This window comes from Trachurus trachurus (genome assembly GCF_905171665.1).
Source record: "Trachurus trachurus genome assembly, chromosome: 4".
NCBI classification, from domain to species: Eukaryota; Metazoa; Chordata; class Actinopteri; order Carangiformes; family Carangidae; genus Trachurus; species Trachurus trachurus.
The window spans coordinates 23582705-23602436 of record NC_139898.1 but is presented as its reverse complement, the minus strand read 5'-3'; the positions used below and the strand labels follow the sequence as shown (position 1 = coordinate 23602436).

At 41.3% G+C, this 19732-nt stretch overlaps 1 protein-coding gene across 1 annotated transcript in view; it reads right to left on the bottom strand.

The window, feature by feature from the left end:
* Nucleotides 1-2464: 2464 nt before the first annotated feature.
* Nucleotides 2465-19732, bottom strand: part of nek7 (NIMA-related kinase 7) — a 58355-nt gene continuing 41087 nt past the window's right edge. Inside the window, exons 8-10 of the mRNA XM_083969936.1 lie at nt 14190-14284; nt 5483-5596; nt 2465-2800 (exon numbers count right to left, since the gene is read on the bottom strand). Of these exons, the coding sequence (XP_083826062.1) occupies nt 2690-2800; nt 5483-5596; nt 14190-14284 (320 nt within the window). The 3' untranslated portion in view covers nt 2465-2689. The remainder of the gene's footprint in view (nt 2801-5482; nt 5597-14189; nt 14285-19732) is intronic.

Sequence of the window (19732 nt, the reverse complement as noted above, 5' to 3'; positions counted from 1 at the left end):
GATCTGAGATCCAAGCAATCACGCTAATGTCCAAAAGAAATTTGAAAGCTTTATTGCATTTAGTTAGCATACAAGGTATATGTGGTGATGGTCTTTAATTTGACATGAAATGTTCAGAAAACAGCTGAACGTACAGAACAATAAATATTGTCAATATTTTTTTTTTTTATGGAAAACATCTGGACTCTTCGATACCAACTTCAGAGAATGTGCTGTAAAGTATTTAAGTCAAGGTAAAAGGCTGGGGCATAGTATAGCTATGTTATGTTACATGAAGACAAACAAACTCCTTATCAAGACATAGCCATAATTCTTAAAGTGACTTAGCACTGTGTGTCTTTAACATCCCCCGTCCCGCGGATTTACAAAAAAAAGGAAGGAAAAAAAAAACATCATAACTGTCCATCGTACTTTGTGAAAGGTTATCATCATAAATGTATTTTTAGGCCAATACAAAAGCACCAGTTGCTATAGTTAAATGTGCTTACAAGACATTGTGCGGTTTAGAGACCGTTTTGCTAAACCACTGGTGAATTTATTGATTGTGAATTCAACCAATTTCCTCAGGGAATTCTGTATAGAAACTACAATACAAAGAAAGTGCCTTAAAGCAATTGCCCCCCTTGTAATTACAAGAGAATACTGAAAGGTTTTGGTGCCATAAAGAAGTGCTTGTTCAGACAGCATAGAGATGAAGGGTAAACAAATGATGAAAAATTTAGATAATTTTTTTTTTTTTTTTTAAAGTTTTACTGCATTGGGGTAGAGAAGCAATATGGAGGAACAAAATTCAGGACAAGGTGTACAATCGCAAACAAAAATTGCAAACACTGTATTTGCACGTCTCAGACATTTAACAAGCAGGAACACACTATCAAAATATTCTGTTAACCATAACAAAATAACTTACGTTTTCTTACACCAATAAGCTTTGATTTTGTATTTAACATGTTAATAATATTAAATGTTAATTAAAAAGAGAACAACAACATGGAGTTCATGGACGTACATGTACAATAATGGAGCTGCAAAGTTAACAGGCAATTTGATAATGTTAAAAGACAATTCATAAGACACTAAAATAAAGCGTTATCAATTATTGTTTACGTATACCTTCCATGTGGCATCATTGTCGTTATGTAAAACAGTGGTAGTCGGTCACTTGTGACCCACTGGTGTAAACCTATTCACTGTTTTAAAAAAAATCATATCACCATTCCCACCCTCCAAGTTAATAAAGGGTCACTAACACCCAGTATTAAAACTATAGGAACTTCTTGAATATGTACAGTAAAACTAAATGAGTCCCATTGGTGCTTGTTTGTTTGTTGTTGTTTTTTTCAGTACAAGTCTTTCATTTACTTTTCAGAAAATATACCATAAAAAACACACACACAACTGCTCTGTGTGTGGCTTTCTCTTTGGTGTCTCCTTTGGTATTGCAGCTGAGGACAGAGATTATGTATGCATGCTGTGATTTAACTCATGACATGGACGGTACACAACATATTGATCTGCTATCTCTTTAGCATATGTTATTTAACAAGGCACATACACTGCAAACTTACACAGCAACAATCAAAACATTTTGTCTACAGTTTAATGTTCTGGTGGGTCAAATGGATCCACTGGACCATGATGGAGAACTCTGTGTTTTAAGTTTAAGGTTTTTTTCCCCATGACTTCATTGAGTTTTTACCAGATTTACAAAAAAAAAATCGTACACTATGTAATAGAAGTATATCTTTCTTGAAATGAACCAAGGTGGAGATATTTTGGTGTCAGTGACTAAGGTAAACAGCAGATGTAAAACTGCTTTTGTTACAGCCTCTACCGCTCCTTCTAGGCTGTCAAATAAAAAAAAGAGACATTCTGGATTTTTCCAAACACAATACATACGTGTCAAAATGACTTACATTCAAAGTGTTGTGGAGACATTAGTGGAGACGTTCTCCCCCCAGTACTTCTCTAGTCTTCCCTTTAGATGATCCTTCCTTTTCTAATACATTCATTAGACATGATCACCCTGCCACCCTTCTGTTACCAGGATAAAAAAGTGCAACACAACAACACTTCAATCATCAATAACACTTTGGTACGTCTCCCAGTTTTGCTGCCATTGAGTGAAATTCACCTCACTCCAATGTTACCGTTGTTTTAGACATTTATCATCTTTTTTGTGCCATTAGCTGACCAGAGGTCACATGAGGCCTAGAAGGTCATTTCTAATAGTATTTGTGTGTGGATTTACAGTTTTAAGGCAAGAAGATAACACCTACAATTACAACCCATTTGCTGATTTTTACAATTTTCCAGTACATCTGCTTTAACAGTATCTACTAGAGGCAGAAATACACTGGACACATATTTTAAAACTATATCAGTGTGTTACAACACAAATATTTTCAGCGTTGTAACATGTGTAAGGAATGGGAGGTCCATCTGGAGAAAAAATACATTATCTTTATGGTTTTTACCGGAGGGCAGAAAAAGTTTGGGTGTCAGTCATGTAACAGACTGTACCGTCCCCTTGGAAATAAAATTCTGTTAAACATACTTTTTACCACAAGGAACTAAACTCTGGAGTAAGGTATAGTATAAAAGCTGATAGATGTGTACAAGTCCAGCATGAAAAGCAAAGGGGAGGGTGGGAGGAGCTCCACAAGCTGTAGTGTGTGTAACTCAAGGTTTAGCTGCCCTGTGTGAGGTTCTGCATGTGTTTGGCAATGTCGTACACATAGGTGATGTCCGGCCTCTTCTCCGGGTCGGGGTTGATGCACATATCTACCAAGTTCCTCAGCTGGTGAGAGGGATAGGAGGGGTGTTGGTTGGAAGGTAAAGAGAGAAATAACAAAGTCAATGACACTATGGTGACACTGATTCTTAAAGAACAGCTCCAGGAATGAACAAATCCCTGCGAACACAGGCCTGCTCGTCTTTCATTGGCTCTCTCGATGTGCTTGTTCCATAATAGCATCAATAAAGCAACAGGTAACCGGGCTGAGACGTAGACGTGAGGCAGGGTTAGTGTGCTAATCACTTATTGGTCTGCTGAATTCACTTTTAGCCGAGCCCACACATGCACATCCACCCGCAAGCGCGCGCACACACACACTGCTGCCACTCCATTGCCATCCGGAGACAGCACTTACACTTGAAGCCGAGCGAAGCGGCTGATTGGAGCAGATAGATAGACAGGCTCGCAGGCGGAACAGCCACCACCATCATTAAAAAAAAAGAAGAGAATAAAAGATGGAGAGGAAAGAAAAAAAAACATAACATCTACGCAAGGTCGCTATGGTAACCGTCTACCGACGGCCGCTGTTGCATGGCACCGGCATGGACGGGTTCTTGTCAGCCGCTGTGTGTGTGTGTATGTGTATGTGTGTGTGTGTGTGTGAGTGAGAAAGTGAGAGAAAGATGCAAATTCAGACAGTCTGAGAATTAGTCCCACAGAATGGAGATGGAGGGGGGAAGAAGAGATGCAGATATGTAAAATATTCATGCGCTTCTTTGCATGGCGAGCAGGGTGGGGGAGTGTCAGGTGGAGTGGGGAGGGGGGCGGGCGGGGGGAGTGGGAGCTAGTGAAAGGAGGCGTGGGGGGGAAGCATAGATGGAGATGGTTAAATGACACAACAAAGATGAGCAGCTGACAGTTTGCTGCCGATCCTTCAGGAGCATTGTTTACATCCAGACAGGCGCTGCAGGCTCCCCCCTCATCTCCATCTCTCCATCGCCCTGTCTCTCGCTCTATCATTCCCTCTCTCTTTCGCTTTGTCTCCCTTTCTCCTGGATGGGGGTGACATGTGGGGCAACGCAGAAGCTCAGCATGGTGTGTGTGTGTGTATGTGTGTGTGGAGAGGGAGCTCTTGCAACAAATATACACTTGCACAATTGCTCTTGCATATAAAAACACACACATAGACACATAGACACCAGATAGGCTTGAAACACCCAACAATTAGCCCCCATCAGCCTAATGAAGTAAATACCACAGCATAATACCAGCCTGGCTCAGCAGGGCTTAGTATGTGACTACAGAGACATGAATAAGGATAGCCACTTGGAAATTAGCCACTGTGGACCATCACATACACTGATAAGTGGAGTGAAAGGCATTGATACAGACACAATAGGATGAGCACTTTCATGCTTTGCTGCCATTTACTACTATTCATTTACCATAAAAAGTAACTTAAATGTAATGAAAACGAATGCTTCCTTGATGTGCAAAGTAACACTGCACATTTCAAGCTAGTTTATTAAACCGTCCTCTGATGGATTTCTGTACTGTGCAGACTAAATTCATTTTTAAAACCATGTCCAGTCTGGAAACAAGCTATTACAAAGTCTTAAACACAACAGCATGTTTGCAAAAAAAATCGTTGTCATGTTCAGAAGTTGATGTCAGTCATAGCTAAAAACAAAACCAACTATTTAATTAAATTAATTGGTTTATGGACAGATATGTATTCTGCAATGATACTGATTAATCATAGATTGATTGTTACAGTGAAAAAAACTGAACTACTGTAACTGATGGGTTAGGGTTAAGGGTTAAAATGGGTTTTTGACTGTTTTTTGGAGAGTGAAAAATGTGGAACAGTGGGCTAAGCATTCTCCCTCTATAATCTGAAATTTGATAGACTTGACGAGTAAACAGATGAATCAATAATGAAAATATTTGTTAGATGCAACTGTAATTGCATTTTTGGTGAAAGGAGAAACATGCAAAACTTAAGCAATGTTTTTAAACAGATGAGATGTCAAGGGATGACTCATTGTGGTAACTGTAATCAAGCAAATGCAATTACTTGCAAAGCTTTACAGTGACAATGACGGTGGTGCCTGAATGCAATACCTGCAGTTTATGTGCATGAGCCAGAGTTTTTGAGTTTTTGTGTGTGTGTGTCTATGTGCACATTTGACTTAATATATTTAAGAAAAAGAGGTAGAAATGCAAAACAAAAAAATTGCCACCCACACAAAGAGGGCATGCATGCAACACAAAGCCATGCGCATTCATACACGTCACCAGCAATCAGCAATAACGCAATTTTAACCACAGCCCGACTATATTACATTTTTGTGCATGGATAAATCTACGCAGAATTACAGCAGATGATTTAACATTTAGTCAGGGAAACATGACACTCCAGCCCATTTAGTTTCACCCCACTCTGAAGCATGGCCAGATGCTTTTGATATGCGCATTTAATTTTCAAACGGTAAAAATCATAGCTGGTCTTTTGATCACAGAGTAATATCATAGCTCAGACAGTTGGGTGGATTACTCTTACATATAAAAAATAACTTCAATAGTCAGAACAAGTAAAAATCAGCGAACTGGCAAGAAGAAACAGGGACTGGCCACTGTTGCCTAAAATAGTAGTGCGCTTAAAAAGGTTAAATATTTCTACTGCTTCTTTTAAAGGAGCGACACTGAACTATTGCAGTAAAAAGCAGCTGAGACAGTACTCACCTCCTCTGAGTAGTGATCTGAAGGAAGAGGGGGGTAGTCACACTGTTCTATCTTCTTACAAAGGGAGTAAAGGTTCATCTTATCCCCATAGAACGGGCTCTGTAGGGCTGCCATCTGAAATATAAAGATAGGGGAGAAAAAAGGGAGAGGGAGACAGCAAAGGAGGAAAGGACAAGAGGACAAGGTATGAGACAGCTTGAAACAGTCAATCAAATTCTCAACAGGTGCTACATGTACATGAGAAATACAGTATGGTAAACATAGATCCTACACAGTTTACTGCTACCGAGATATGCGATTAAAAATGGATTGGGTATGAGAAGACAGATAACGCAAGACAACAAGTCAATATGTGTAAAGCTGTGTGTGCATATTAAATCAGTACACACTACACAGTCATGTATGTATTTTTTTGGTCTGAAATTCAAGTGAACCAAAACACAAAAATCCATAAAAGCTTCCCTTAGCTTATGTGTACCCCTCTAGTTTGCTGGCCCTTTCTGCTGCACTGCCTCGAAAAACTTAAGAGATGAAAATGAGAGGAAACAAAGATCTGAGAAAGGAAAAGTATGCTAGGAGTTGGGGTGTGGGGATGCGATGGGAGAGAATTTTTCAGTTTGCTGGAGCAGCGAGAAAACTGTATCCTCTCCAAAACAAATGCAAGCAGGCAGAGCAGAGGGAGGGCAAATGGGAACGGTAAGGAAGCGTGGAGAGGATGAGGAGACTTTTGCTGGTGAGTGGAAATAGGTGAAGAATCCCTCTTGCCTCTCTGAGGGTAGAAAATATACCATGCCATTTTTGCCAGGCTTAGTGACTGGCTCACTTCCTGTTGTTAAAATCCAAGGTGAAGCCTACAGCAGACAGCACACTCAAACTCTCTCCCAAAATAAAAAACATGTTACACTTGTGTTGGGTCAAATGGTTCAACTGATAACCATGATGATGATGATGATAGGAGATGTTAGATATTAGATCATTACACAGCAACCTTGTTGCATCCTGTGTCTAACATGATAACAAAAGAGATTAAATTAGGGGGGAACTATGCAAGTCCGGTTGCTTTTCCTCTGTTTTGCTAACCCTCCTCTGGCCATGTGCATTTGTTTACAACAAAGCTGGCGAGAAATCAATCAATAGAGCGGTACCTAACGTTATATATCATATTCGATGTTACGATGTATATTTGTGTAGTCTTATCTGTCATAAACAAGAGGTTAAGGGTTTGTGCCGTGGTGCGGCATTAGACAGAAGCTGGGACACCGGGTCGGAGGCTCTGATCTTTCAAGGTTGGTTTTCAGCCAAGAGACGTTATGAGGAAGGCAGAGAGCCTCCGTTCTCCCTGTGATAATTTACGAGTCATTTATATAACGATCACTATTACTCTGAAGCCGTTTCATGAAGGTACAAATGTAGCATAGTTAAGCTAATAATCCTGCATAGTTCCTATTTAAGTATTTCTGTGCTTGACTGTTCGACACAAAAGACTGCAGAAATGAACAGAATGGGAAAATGGTCTTAGAGCTTTGGGTCCGACTGTATCTGGGCAGCGAGCACAGAAGTTAAATTCCACTTTCATGCCCTGGAAATGGACCAGTTATAAGACAGAGGTTAACTTTTAAAAAGTTGTTTTACATCTCTGTAAATTCCAGGACATATGAAGGATCCAGATCTATTAACGGACAATCAGTGAGTGCTCATGCTCAGCTTCTGCTTTGCTCACAGATGAGATGCGACACATTCCCAACTTGAATGCGGTCTTGGTGACGGTTATTTCAGCTTTGGGTGTGTTGATTGATCACAGGAATGGTGGCAAATTGGACTAAGAACATTGCTATAAAAAGACAGGATAAACAAAACAACACCACAAGGTTATCATCATGGGCAAAATAATTGTTCAATATTATTTTAACTTGTTTTTTTTAAAGTTTTTCTTGCACTATCATTGGACAGTGGAAGGTATGTGTTTGACAGCCTGTTAATTGGTAGTGTGAACGTAGATGAGAACAACATCTCCACATATGAATCCAAATGGAATCACTCCATACAGAATACAGCAGGTTGGTGTGAATGCGCCATCTTCCCCAATATCAGACAACAAAGAAAATACTTGTGTATAAATAGGACCGTAAGGGGAAAAGGTGTAGAATAACAGAAGCTGTCTTCTAGTATACAATCGTTTTTATAGCAGGACATAAACAGGTTACGGTTTAAAGATACGGCTGGCAGAATAATTCGAAAATGTTATTGGGCAGTTTCTTTGCATTGGCTCGTCTATAAAGCCACAAGAACTACTTGTATGGGAAAAATATTGGAAGGATTTTTCAATTTGCCACTTGTTGCTATACGAGTGTAACACACTGACACTGCCCCAGAAGAAAAGCTTTTGTTCCCCATCCAGCAGATTTTCAGAGTTTCCGCGCCAGCTTCCAGTGACAAGTCAGATGATGTCAGCCACGTGAACCACAGTAGGTTCGACACTACTACTTCTCACTCATCTGCTCTTTTTAATCACTCAATCACATTAATCCAAATAAAAACACGTGAACATTGAGTGAGGAGGATCTCCCTCTCTTTCTCTTTCTTTCTCCTTGAACGCCCTTCTCCCACTGCTGTGACGATTACTTCTGAGACTGGCACAGCAGGTGGTTGACAGTGATGAGATGTGTGGTGGAAATGCATATTCCTGTGTGTGTCAGCAATGATGCACTTCCATTAGTAACAAAGCCTCATATCTTATAAACTAAGATTTCAGATTTGATTGTACAGAGATTAAGAGACAAAGGCAGATACAGACGTGTGTGAAGTAATGGTACACTCTAAAAAATAAACCTGAATGAACCTATATGGTATATCCACAGGAACAGAGCCAGTTTAAAAATAAAATAAACTTTAATTGAATCCACACTGGTGATATAGTGTGTTCTTGATAAGGTGGAAGAAATGACTGGACTTTTTAGACTTGGACTCAGAGATAACTTTATTGATCCCAAAGGAAATGCAAGTACTTTCCCTTTCCCTGTAAGTGACTGACCTTTATTAACTAACAACAGCTACAGCAATAATACAATAATTAGAAGTTGAACTTAACCTCCAGCAATTAAATCACCAACTAATTGGTCATTCACTGCTGCCTTTTTGCACTTTATTCCAGAAACTAATCACTTTCCAGCAAGACACACTTATCACTCTATAAATGCAAAAATTAGACGGCAGTGTCAGGTGGACTCAGAGAGGGAAAAACAAACTCAGACCTCACTGGCTTTCTTTCAAAGGGGAGTGAGTCAGTTCAGTGTCCATGTCTGCAAAAAAAAAAAAAAAAAAAATGCTGACTCCTTGCTGTAAATGTTTATACTTCGATGTCTTAGAAAGAGCCATGTGGAAAAACAATCTTAACTACTTCATAAGAAATGTGCATATACTGTAACTACTAAGTAGGTGGTATTATGTATGTTTGCAGTGTCTGTAAGGGCTAGTTAGTGCTTTGGAGAAAAAAAAAGAGAAATATCTCAGTAAGTAGGAGAAAAAGAGGGGGAGACAGAAACAGACAGAGAAGGGAGAAAACCAGCCAGTTACAGACACCAGGAGGCAAGGGGTTAAACAAGACCCCATCGTATTTTCATGCATCTTCTGCTTTTGACAGATGAAAAATGTCAACTGTCCTGTTTGTATTTGGGAGTTTTTGCACTATTCATCTGCTTCATTAGTGCCTGCTGCTCCTAGCCCCTGACAGCTGCCGGCCCCCTGCTCTCTCTCTCTCTCACACACACACACACACACACACACACACACCTACATATATGTACACACATACACACATACAAGCATAAAGATGCATGCCCACACACACACACAGGTTTTTTTCAGGCTGTGTCGTCGCAGTGGGTTAGATGATTGACTCACTCTCTGACCTCTGGGTCCCTGGTGTGTGAATGTGAGACTGTGTGTGTGTGTGTATGGTTCATTGATATTCGAAAGACATACAATGCACACGCATGCCTGCTGTCTGTCTGAGGGGTGTGAGCTGCTGGTGGCAGAGCACACGCACATCCCCTCACACACACACACACACACACACACACTCCTTTGTTCCTGGGCTCATCCTCGGCTGGCCAGGTTGTGCCCTCCTCAGCCCAGGCATGTAAAGCCAGCATCTCTGTCCATGTAAAATGTCTGGTTGGGGTCTTCCAGTTTGATTAACACTAATCCAGCTCTCTCTCTCTCTCTCTCTCTCTCCAGTTTCTCTCCCTGTACACCAATTAAAAAGAGCTGCGAGAGGCTCTCGTCTTCTCCTTCCACCACCACCACCTCCACCACCCCATCCCTGGAGCCCTGCAGCCTGGGACCAAAGGGCTCCTCACAAGTTCTCGCTTACTCATTTATAAACATACATACAATTATAGGCATATGCCACATCAAAATAAACACCTAAATGTTAATACACACAAGAAAAAACACATGTATATTTTGTGTATTTTCTCTTCTGCCCTCTCTTCCCCGCTCTCTCTATCTCTCTCTCTCTCTCTCTCTCTCTCTCTCTCTCTCTCTCTCTCTCACACACACACACACACACACACACATATTACTGTAAAAGTGAGGAAAGCATGACTTTTTTATGTTCTCACTGGTCCTTCATGTGGCTTTATGATGATATATTAATCAAGGCAATAAGTCACAGTGTAGGGACAGTCATTAAAAATATACCTACACCCAGTGGAGTCATCACCCCTCGACTTCTAACACACTAAAAAGCGAAGATGGGATGAAGAAAGGACAAGAAGAAGAAGAAGAAGAAGAGATCCTTGAGCTAAAAGGACCAGATTGTTCTAGGGAGCTGAACTTTTGAGGAAAACTGATTGAAAAAAAAGTGTCTTATAATCTAATGTCCCCGTCTAAACTGAATGTTGGTATTTGAAGTGTTGAAATCTGAAGGAAAAATTTAACATGCAGGGGAAATATGCTTTTGAGTTAAAAGACTGAAAGATTGATAGTGGTCTATCTGTCAGATAAATATGAAGCTACCACCCGTTTATCTTAGACTCAAACAGGAGTTAACAGCTGGGTTAGCTCCATCCAAAGGTGGCAAAGTCTGTCCACCAGCCTCTCTAAACATCACCAGTTACAACAAGGTACATAATTTCATTTGGGGTTTTACATGTTTTTAGTGCATATTTTAAGGACATATATGAGAGCAGTCTTGGTGATCTCATTTAACTCAAAAGAAAAGAAAAAAGTGTATTTACCAAAATAATAAAAGAGGCCTTTAAATATTTACTTTACAGTTTGAAGATTTTAAGAAACAGTCATGAAAAAGGCCCAACAGAGATAGATGTTCTATTTCTAGATGTTATTACTGCTTTAAGCCCAATATAAGAGTTTCTTTGGGATTAGGAGAAGAGCATGGACTGACAGGTTAGGGATCAATGTGTACAACAATGTACAGAATAGTGAAAAGATCAGGTACTGTAGAAGGTAAATGGACAATGTTTTATATTGGATAAGTTGCAGTCTGACATTGAAATTGGTATGAGGAACATGTGTGCCGAGTTGACGTGTCAATAAAAAAAAGACCCACAGTATAAAAAAGGTTTAAGGTTATCCAGTCTCTGTTGGCAAAAAAAAAAAAAAACTCGCTTTCAAAACCATACAGAAAACTAGCCACAGGGGCAACTCATCACATGCAAATGCCAGCCTCTGAGAACCCTGCATTTTCTCGAGGCCTCATAAAACCAACAGCAAAACAAGCGGGGAGGAACAGGAATGAGGCAGGAAGCACGAGACATGGGCACAGTCAGAGGTATGGATGGCTGAGCTCCATACAGGAAGGAGACGCATTCCTGTAAAGTTTTTCAATATATTCTCCTCCTCTGCTAACCCCTTACACAACCACAACACATCTGCACAAGCGGGAGACCAAAGAGTGTGTGTGTGTGCACAGTGAGCAAGTGCGTGAGAATTACTCATGTAGATATGAAGTGGTTTTGACTGGGAGCAAACGGAGAGAGCACGATCTCATTGACTGGCATGTGACCAAACCCCCCCCCCCCCCCCCCCCCCTTTTGTTACTTTTCCATGTCACCCGAGGAGACGACCCTGATGAGTGCAGCATCCCTCTTTCACCACATTGAGAAGGGGTTTAGGTGAGGGGGCACAGGGCAAGGTCTGGTGATGTAATGAGTTTGGACACGGGGAGAAAAGGATCAAACAGAATGGGAGATGAAGATAGACGCAGATACAATGACCAGGTATTGACAGATGGACCCTTCGGACCCTAACTGAACCCCCCGGGCACGTGGATGAAAAATGCAGCCTCTCTCAAATGGAGCAGTTTCACACATAAGGAACCAAACTCCCTTGGATACAAGCACACATAATCATGGATGTACGCACACACACACACACACACAAGAAGAAACCTCAACACACAAAACCTCAGCCCCTTCTGTATGTCCAGAGTGAAATCAATGAGTACCAAAGGGATGAGGCGTGGATTTCTATGTGAATTTCTTATGCCTGAAGGTTAAGTGAGGAAAAGGGAGGCATACGGAGGGGAACGTAGCAGAGGGGATGAGAACAGAGCAAAGAGGAGTGAAAGAGAGAGTTTGGGAGAGAAAGAGGTAAGTTTCCTGACACCGAATGTACTGTGGAGCCCTCTTACCAAGAAGTTGGAAGGCAAGGGGTCTGTTCTTCAAAGAGAATATGCATGACGTGGTGAGCACTCCTCTGGTAACAATAAGGTTGTAAAATCTTTATCTCCACAGGCTGCTTGCATGGCTCACCTTGACCTGATGGTTGGAGTTCTGTCTCTGCTCTTGTACCTGCAGTACTTTCTCTCTGAATGAACACCCCCCCCCCATCTTTCTCTTCGCTCCAGCAATCTATAACCCTGCTCTTGCTATTTGTTATTTTCCCTTTCCATTTCTCTTCCCCCCACTTGCTCTCTCCATCTCTCAAGCCTTCCATCTCCTCTGCCTTTTCAATCCCTCTAAAGACTTGCACTGCCTATGCCCTTACCCTTCTCTGGCTTCCTATATTGTTCCTATATACAACAGATTCCTAAACTTTTTTTCCCCTTACATCTTTATTCCCCCATCTTTTGACCTCCTCGGGGGAGCAGTAGGTCTCCCTCTATCTTTTCACTTCTGCTCTCTTGCTCTCCTCCTTCCTTCGCCTCATCTCTGGTCCCCATCTCACTTTCTCAGTGTTTAAGTCTAGATTGTGACCCCTAGCAGCTCTCCTAAGGGTGAAAGGTAGAAAAGATCAATGTGTTGTACCCCAACTGGAGCTGTGAAACGATCAATGCTCAGTCAGGCTGCACATGTAGTACTACGACAATTTCAAAAATGAACAGCTTGCTTAAAGAAATCCAAAGAATCACCATGGACACATTCTTCGATAACAATCAAACCAATTGTTTGATGAAAGTTTGTAAATGAGAAAAAAACTGTGTCCAAATGTATGGAAATTGATACCACTGTTAACTTTTGACTAAATCTTAATCAAAATGCCTGAGCCTGCTTCAATGAAAACTAAACCCAAGTCATCCTGACAACATTAACCACATCAAAGCAACCTTAATCAAACTAAACAGCCCAGTGCTTGTGTGGCTGGTAATTATGATACCTACACAAAACTATGCAAAAAGAGCAATATAACCCAGCAATCTGTTTTTTATTAATAGTAAAAGTAGCATCTTTCCGTGTAAACGCACACGTACAACACACATATAAAAAAAAAAAGGACAAAAACAGAATGTGACCTACAGCCCCCACCGCTCCCAGCCAACCACAGCCGCACATTACCGCGGTGCATTGTGGGGAACTAATTAGCATGAAGGACTGTGGTCTCTGAGCAACCATGACCTGCAAGCCGAGCTCAAACTTCTTCCTTGCGTTATCTCTCCACCTCTATGCCTGAGGCACTGTGGAGAAGGTGCAGTCACTGGTGCGTTGAAATGCAGCCCAAGTGATCAGCAAACTCAGGGGAGTTGGGAGAGAAGAGAGGAGAGGAGGGGAGGGGAGGGGAGGGGGAAAAGTAAGCGTTTCCTTGGCCGAGAGTGTGTCTCTGAATTTGTGCCTGTCTGTTTGTATTCAGCGCACGTGAAGGTTGGCAAGGTGCAAAATCAGATTGACTGCTATCACTCATGTCTACCATTGTTCAGCTCCTCTCTCTCTCTCTCTTTCCCCTTTGTTCCCTCTGCTGTGCGCTCCTCCAGGGCTCGTCTCCGCTCGGTGTGGTCCACCGCCCTGTGGTGTTTTGCTCCTGACTAATCAAACTAGTCAGTGTCACTGGGCGGCTTTATCTAAAACACATGGCCATGTCAGTTCCCTTCACTCGCCAGCTTTTCAACGTTTAGCAGGTTCCTTGGCTGAAATACTTTAACTCGAGGAGTCTTAAGGCTTCAGCGCTGCCAAGCCACAGGCAAAGAAGCGAGGAGCAAATGGGGTAAGAGGTAAAGAAATATTTAGATTTATTCTTATTATCTGTCGTAAAAGAGTGGTCATAGTTTGCATGCGTCGTGAGACCCGTTATAAATCTTGCATCATAATGTGGGTAAGTGTAATTATTTGTATATATTTCCTTACAGTACTTTATTACATGTGGGATTGGGGATGGTTTGTTTATGTGTGTGTCTCAGCCACTGTGTTTTCACGTCACTCCCACAGTCGACTGCAGGGTGACAGAGTGTGCACATATTCCCATAGTTTACCTCGTACAGCAGGCATCCTAGCGACCAGATGTCAGATTTGAAGTTGTATCCGTTTTCATGTATCCTCTCCGGTGACATGTAGTAAGGAGTACCCACTGGAATACAGAGGGAGGGGGAGGAGAGGTGGAGGAGAGAGGGAAAAGGACAGAAGGAGATAGACAGAGGCAGAAAATGAGAACAGGACAAAAAGAGAGAGTGAGTGCTAACATTTTGCATTGCAAACCCATGCATGCTTCCCCAGTTCATCAACGTCACTGACACAGTGCAGAGACACAGGTGAGCAGCGGAGGTGTAGACTCAAACTGTGACACACTCAGAGGTTGCAATACTCTCCATATTTTAGCAAGAGCATGGAGAGGGAAACTTAAACACAGACTACTTCTGTTAATTGTAAGAAAGACAACATTTAATAAGGTTAGATGTCACCATGTACACACATACAGTGCATGCAACTGTGTGAGCACCACAATGTTGCATACATATGCACAGCAGACATAGTCATGTACATAAAATATACATGACTCAGTTTTGATTAGTGGGGCTTGGTAATGATCTGAAACAGTAGTCGGTGAATACGCCCAGGGAGCAGCGGCGGAGCCTTAAAAGTTGCCCGGTTTCTGGTTCTGGTTTTGAAACTCAAGAATCCCAAGCTGCCATGGGGACTGGCAGACCTCCAAAGAATCAGATCTTCACCCAACTGGACACAGAGACGAACCACAGCTCAACATCACATCCATAACACACCGCTGGAAGCTTACGGATATTCGCTGCTTTCTTAGCCGAATGTGACCGGCTGCTTTTTTTCATTTGCTTTCTGTTTATTGTGATTTCCCATGTAAAAGTCTATCATGCACGTCCAGCAGAGGTTTTATATTAATCACATATGGTTAAAGCATGGAAATTTTACCAAGCCCTTCAACCTGCACTGAGCAACTCTTAAGACTCTGCTCGCTCCAAATCCTCTTGAGCAAACGTTTGAATGGAGGGTTCATTGAAATAACAGTGACTCTGAACTGTAGCATATCTGTCTTAAATATTACAGTAATTAAGTACTGAATATTTCAACTGCTGTGACATTAAGAGAAACAAATTCTTAAACTAATTTATTTATTGTTTGAAATGTTTCGTGCTCTAAAGGTGAGGGTGTACATATTTATAAAAAATAAATAAATAAAAAACAGACCAATGAAGGAATTAGTGCATTTAAATCTTAAATAGCTATTTCTTTAAACACATGTGTTGTTTTTATGATTTCAAATCCCCTATACTAATACAATGTACAGGAATGAGAAACAGTTTCTATAGACAGCAACTGGTAGCTGTTGAGTTCACTATATATGCACAGCAGTTGCAGTGAGTTAAGGTGAAAACAGCTCTCAAATGGAAAGAACTCAGGAGAAAAGTCTGCTTGCAGGAAAATGGAAGGAAAAAGCCATAATTGCACACTCGCACACACTTCTCACATGTATTCAGTTGTGCATGCACGCGCACACGCACGCACACACAAACTCTCCAGAGCCATTCTGCACATTAACAGGTCGGAGGAAACTCAACTGATGTAATTGCAATTAATAAAACTATTACAGAGGGGGATATTAGATTTGAAGTCTATGGGAACTGTAATGAAAGCTAGCACTTTTAATTTTGGTGCACATCTAATTGGGTTGAGAAAACACGCTTTTATCTTAAATGTGCGGTTTTGAATAATGAAGTGTTACCTGTCATTCCAAAAATAATCAGCATCTGCACAGGCAGAAGCAAGAGAGAGCACGTAGAGGAATAAACAGGGGACTAGGGATTGCTGTTTTAATTGGTCATCAGGTTGGTACTGTGGTTTTGTGTGTGTGTGTGCATATGTGTGTGTGAGAGAGCTGTGAGGTCTCATGGCGCGGTCTGAACAAGCTCCCCTAACATTCATTATTAGTTGATTAAAAAGAATCAGCCTCTCTTATGCTAATAGTTGCATAAAAAAAGCAGCAGCGATGGGCTCAGGCTCCTTCAGCATGCTAAATTAAGGGCACATTACTTATTCATGCAAATAAATTGAAAGTCATGTTGGGATTGATTTCCATTATTGTGAATGGCTATGACAACACTTTATTCTCTGTGTAACAGGGTAAGCGTTGTTGTATAGGAGGTGAGATGCTATCCAGCATAAAGAGCCCACTCTTCTAAGTCCCTGCTGAATGTACCATTAAATGAACCCAAACCTGTGTCTGTTTAATGAATTATTGGTTTGATTGCACAGACCTTTGCCATGATTTCCTTTTAACAAGCCATATGAACACACTTAAGTATTTCTTGGAGAGTACTCATCAAAGGTGTAAGCCACTCTCTAATCTAATGCTATTATCAGTTTTACATTTCCAGGTCCTAAACAGGGAATTAGACTGTAGTGGAATCTCAGAGGAGATGATTGGATTTCTCAGAAACCAGTCGCTCTATTGTGTTTTAAGACGAAAGACATAAACTTGTAGGTGGGAGCACGGCCTGAACGGACTCGATCTCAAAGTCAGAGGACATTCTCTATATCCTATCATATCCCCCACCATGTTTTTGCGAGGTTTGCCATGGGTCCTGCTGAGTCCTCACCACCTGCGCCTCTCACCCTCTGCGCCTACCCCTCTTCGTTTCACAACATGCTCGCTTGCCTTTATAAGATTATCACGTCTTAATATATATATATATATGTTGAAGCAGTCATGGTTATTTCCAATAACGGCCTCTGTAAAGTCTTTCTGCTTCAGCCTTGTTCGCTCTCCTTCTCCCTTTTCCTCTCTTTCCCTCGGTACTCATCGTTAACACCTTTCACATTACAGGTGTTAATTGCAGGTATATTATACTACTTATTACTGCCAATTGGCTAGTCTCTCATTTCTCTAATGATTGCATCAGCTTTTCCTCATACTACCGCTCTTTTGTTCTTTTTCTCTTTAATGCAACTCTCGCCATAACCCCGCATACCCTTCCCTGTACCAGAGAGCACACAGTGTGCAGTGGGTGTCTTTTGCATGCCTGTGTGTATTTTTGTCTTAGGTCCCAGAGCGTGGATGTAGTATATGTGAGTTTTTGTGGGTGTGTGTGTGTGTTGGTGTGCATGTATGTTGGTCATCTATGTGAATAACTATCTGCTTCTGCGCATGTGTGTGTGTACATTCAAGTCCATATGGATGTGCATCTCGATTTACAACTGTATAGAAGACAAAGAGTCTGTGTCTGTTAGTGTGTGCAAAAGTGCGTAAGAGACAAAAAAAAAACGGTGTGTGTGTGACTGCAGGCTGCTGAGCAGCTGAGTTGAAAGCCTAGCCTGACAGGCTGTATGCCTGGACCTCCATCTCAGCTCCACCACCCTGCTCCTCTGTTCAGCTGGGTGGCTCGGCTCATTACAGACCCACGCTGGCACGCGATTGGACGTGCAAGCGCACACATGCACACACACATACACGCGTATACACACAGAACTCTACCTCATATTCTTTCTTTCCATCCCTCTCTCTCACTCTTGCGTTCCTTTTTCTCCATTTTTTTCTGTCACATTGTCATATTTTCTCCTCTTACTCTGCTCCTCCAAACTTTTTTCCTTTCTCTCTGCTTTCTTTTTTCTCCTCTTTTTTTCTGTCACTCTGTCACATTCTCTTCTCTCGCACCTGGCACACTCTGCCTTTCTTTTTCTGTTTCTTTGTCACCCATTCTTCTATTTCTTGTGCTCCTTTCTTTCTCTGACATATTGCCTTCTCCTCCTTCCCCTCACTCTCACACTGTGTGTGCCGTCTGCTATTCTCCAACTCCAGTTTTCTCACACCTTCTCTCTCCTTCACCTTTGTCTTCCTTTCTGGCTAAAAGTCAAGGCACCAGAGCGAGGGACAGAAGGAAGGGGGAAATGAGGATGAGTGAGATAGCGAAACAGCAACAGGAGAGAAGAAAAGGTGACAAAGAAAAAAAAAGAGAGGAGATCTGCTGTTTGAAACTAACTGTGTGAAATGTCAAGGGGAACGGCAGAGACAGAGGGTGGAATGAATGACGCCCTCTGAATCTCTTGTCGTTAGGTCATGCAAACCTGGGGACACCATCAGTTTCTACAGTACTAACACACTCATACACTTATAATATTACTAGAAGAAAACCAAGTTGGCATTGGATGTTTAATCATTTAAAAACATCTAATATGCACACAAAATATGCTCATTTGCCCTTATGAGCTTGTGTAATTGTTCAAAATCAACTGTATCAATATAAAACAAATATAATTATGACAAGCATTCACACTGCGCTGGAGGGAATATTACACACATGTGTAGATTAACATTGCCGTTCTAATTGCTTTGGGTTAATGACAGGAGTATTCCAGTTGACCCCTCTGCTTGTGGGGCTGCCTATCCTCCGTCAGCCTAAAGAGGGTGCTGTGGACTCAACGTTTAATGAGCAATCACCAATGCTTTTCACCCTGCTCTGCTGGCACTGCAGGCTGCCGAGTTGATGGGGCTTCTGTTGACCTGATCATGTGATTCACACTTTCTCAAAGGCTGGGCATCTGCTAAACAGGGGCGGAGGATTATAGCATAGCCGTTTGTGGTAATACCAGCTTGACATAGGGAAGCGAGACAGTGTGAATGACAGCATTTATATTTGTCTGTTTTTACATTTTCAAACCTATGAAGCAGCTGAAATTCCTGATGGGATGTTGGATAGCACCTTCAATAAACTCAACAAGTAGAGCTATCTCCACTAGAATGATCCGCAGTGACTACTTGCTACAGTACAATACAAAATCTCAAGACTATTATTCTCATTTTATTCATTTTGTGTCATTTCTACTGTAATTTCAACAACAGGCAGCAAGAAATCCCTGTTTGATTTTGTGATTGTGCTACTGCCAGTTTGACCAAAACAGAGGTGAGAGAAATAACTGATTCGGGTTTTTTTTAAAGAAAGGATTTGATTTTTTGTTTTGTTTTTTAATCCAATGACATTGAAAAATTCTTGTGAGACACTGGATGATTTGTGTTGTCTTTGCTGACATCCAACAGACTTTTCACTGACACCGCTCTCATTGACAATCTTCATCTTCAGCATTTCCTGTATCTTCATAAAGTCATTCTCAAGACTGGATTTAAGGTTACACCTTCAGCAAAGTATTATTTTAATGGCTTAAAAAAAAAACGCAAAGAGCAGAATATGTAATTTACTGATAACTTTTTTACTATATGAATTTCTAGAAAGTGGTTTTTGATACATTTCTCTCTTCTCTATCATTAGAATATACCCATCATGCTCTCTTATGTTAAATCAACAGGAAGGTGTAGGAAATACAGCACAGTGGGGAAAGGCTGATAGGAACACACTGTTAACAAAATGATAAGAGGGTGAGCTTGTGTTTTAAACACCATGACACCCTTGAAGTGAGGTAGATGTGTGTATGTGAGTGAATGTATTTGTGTTAAAACCACTGCCTCCTGTGAAGTGGCAGAAGCTACAGGTTTTTACTGACAAGACAAAGCTTGAGGTGGTAGAAATTTCTCATCTATTTCTTTTGAAACACGGTG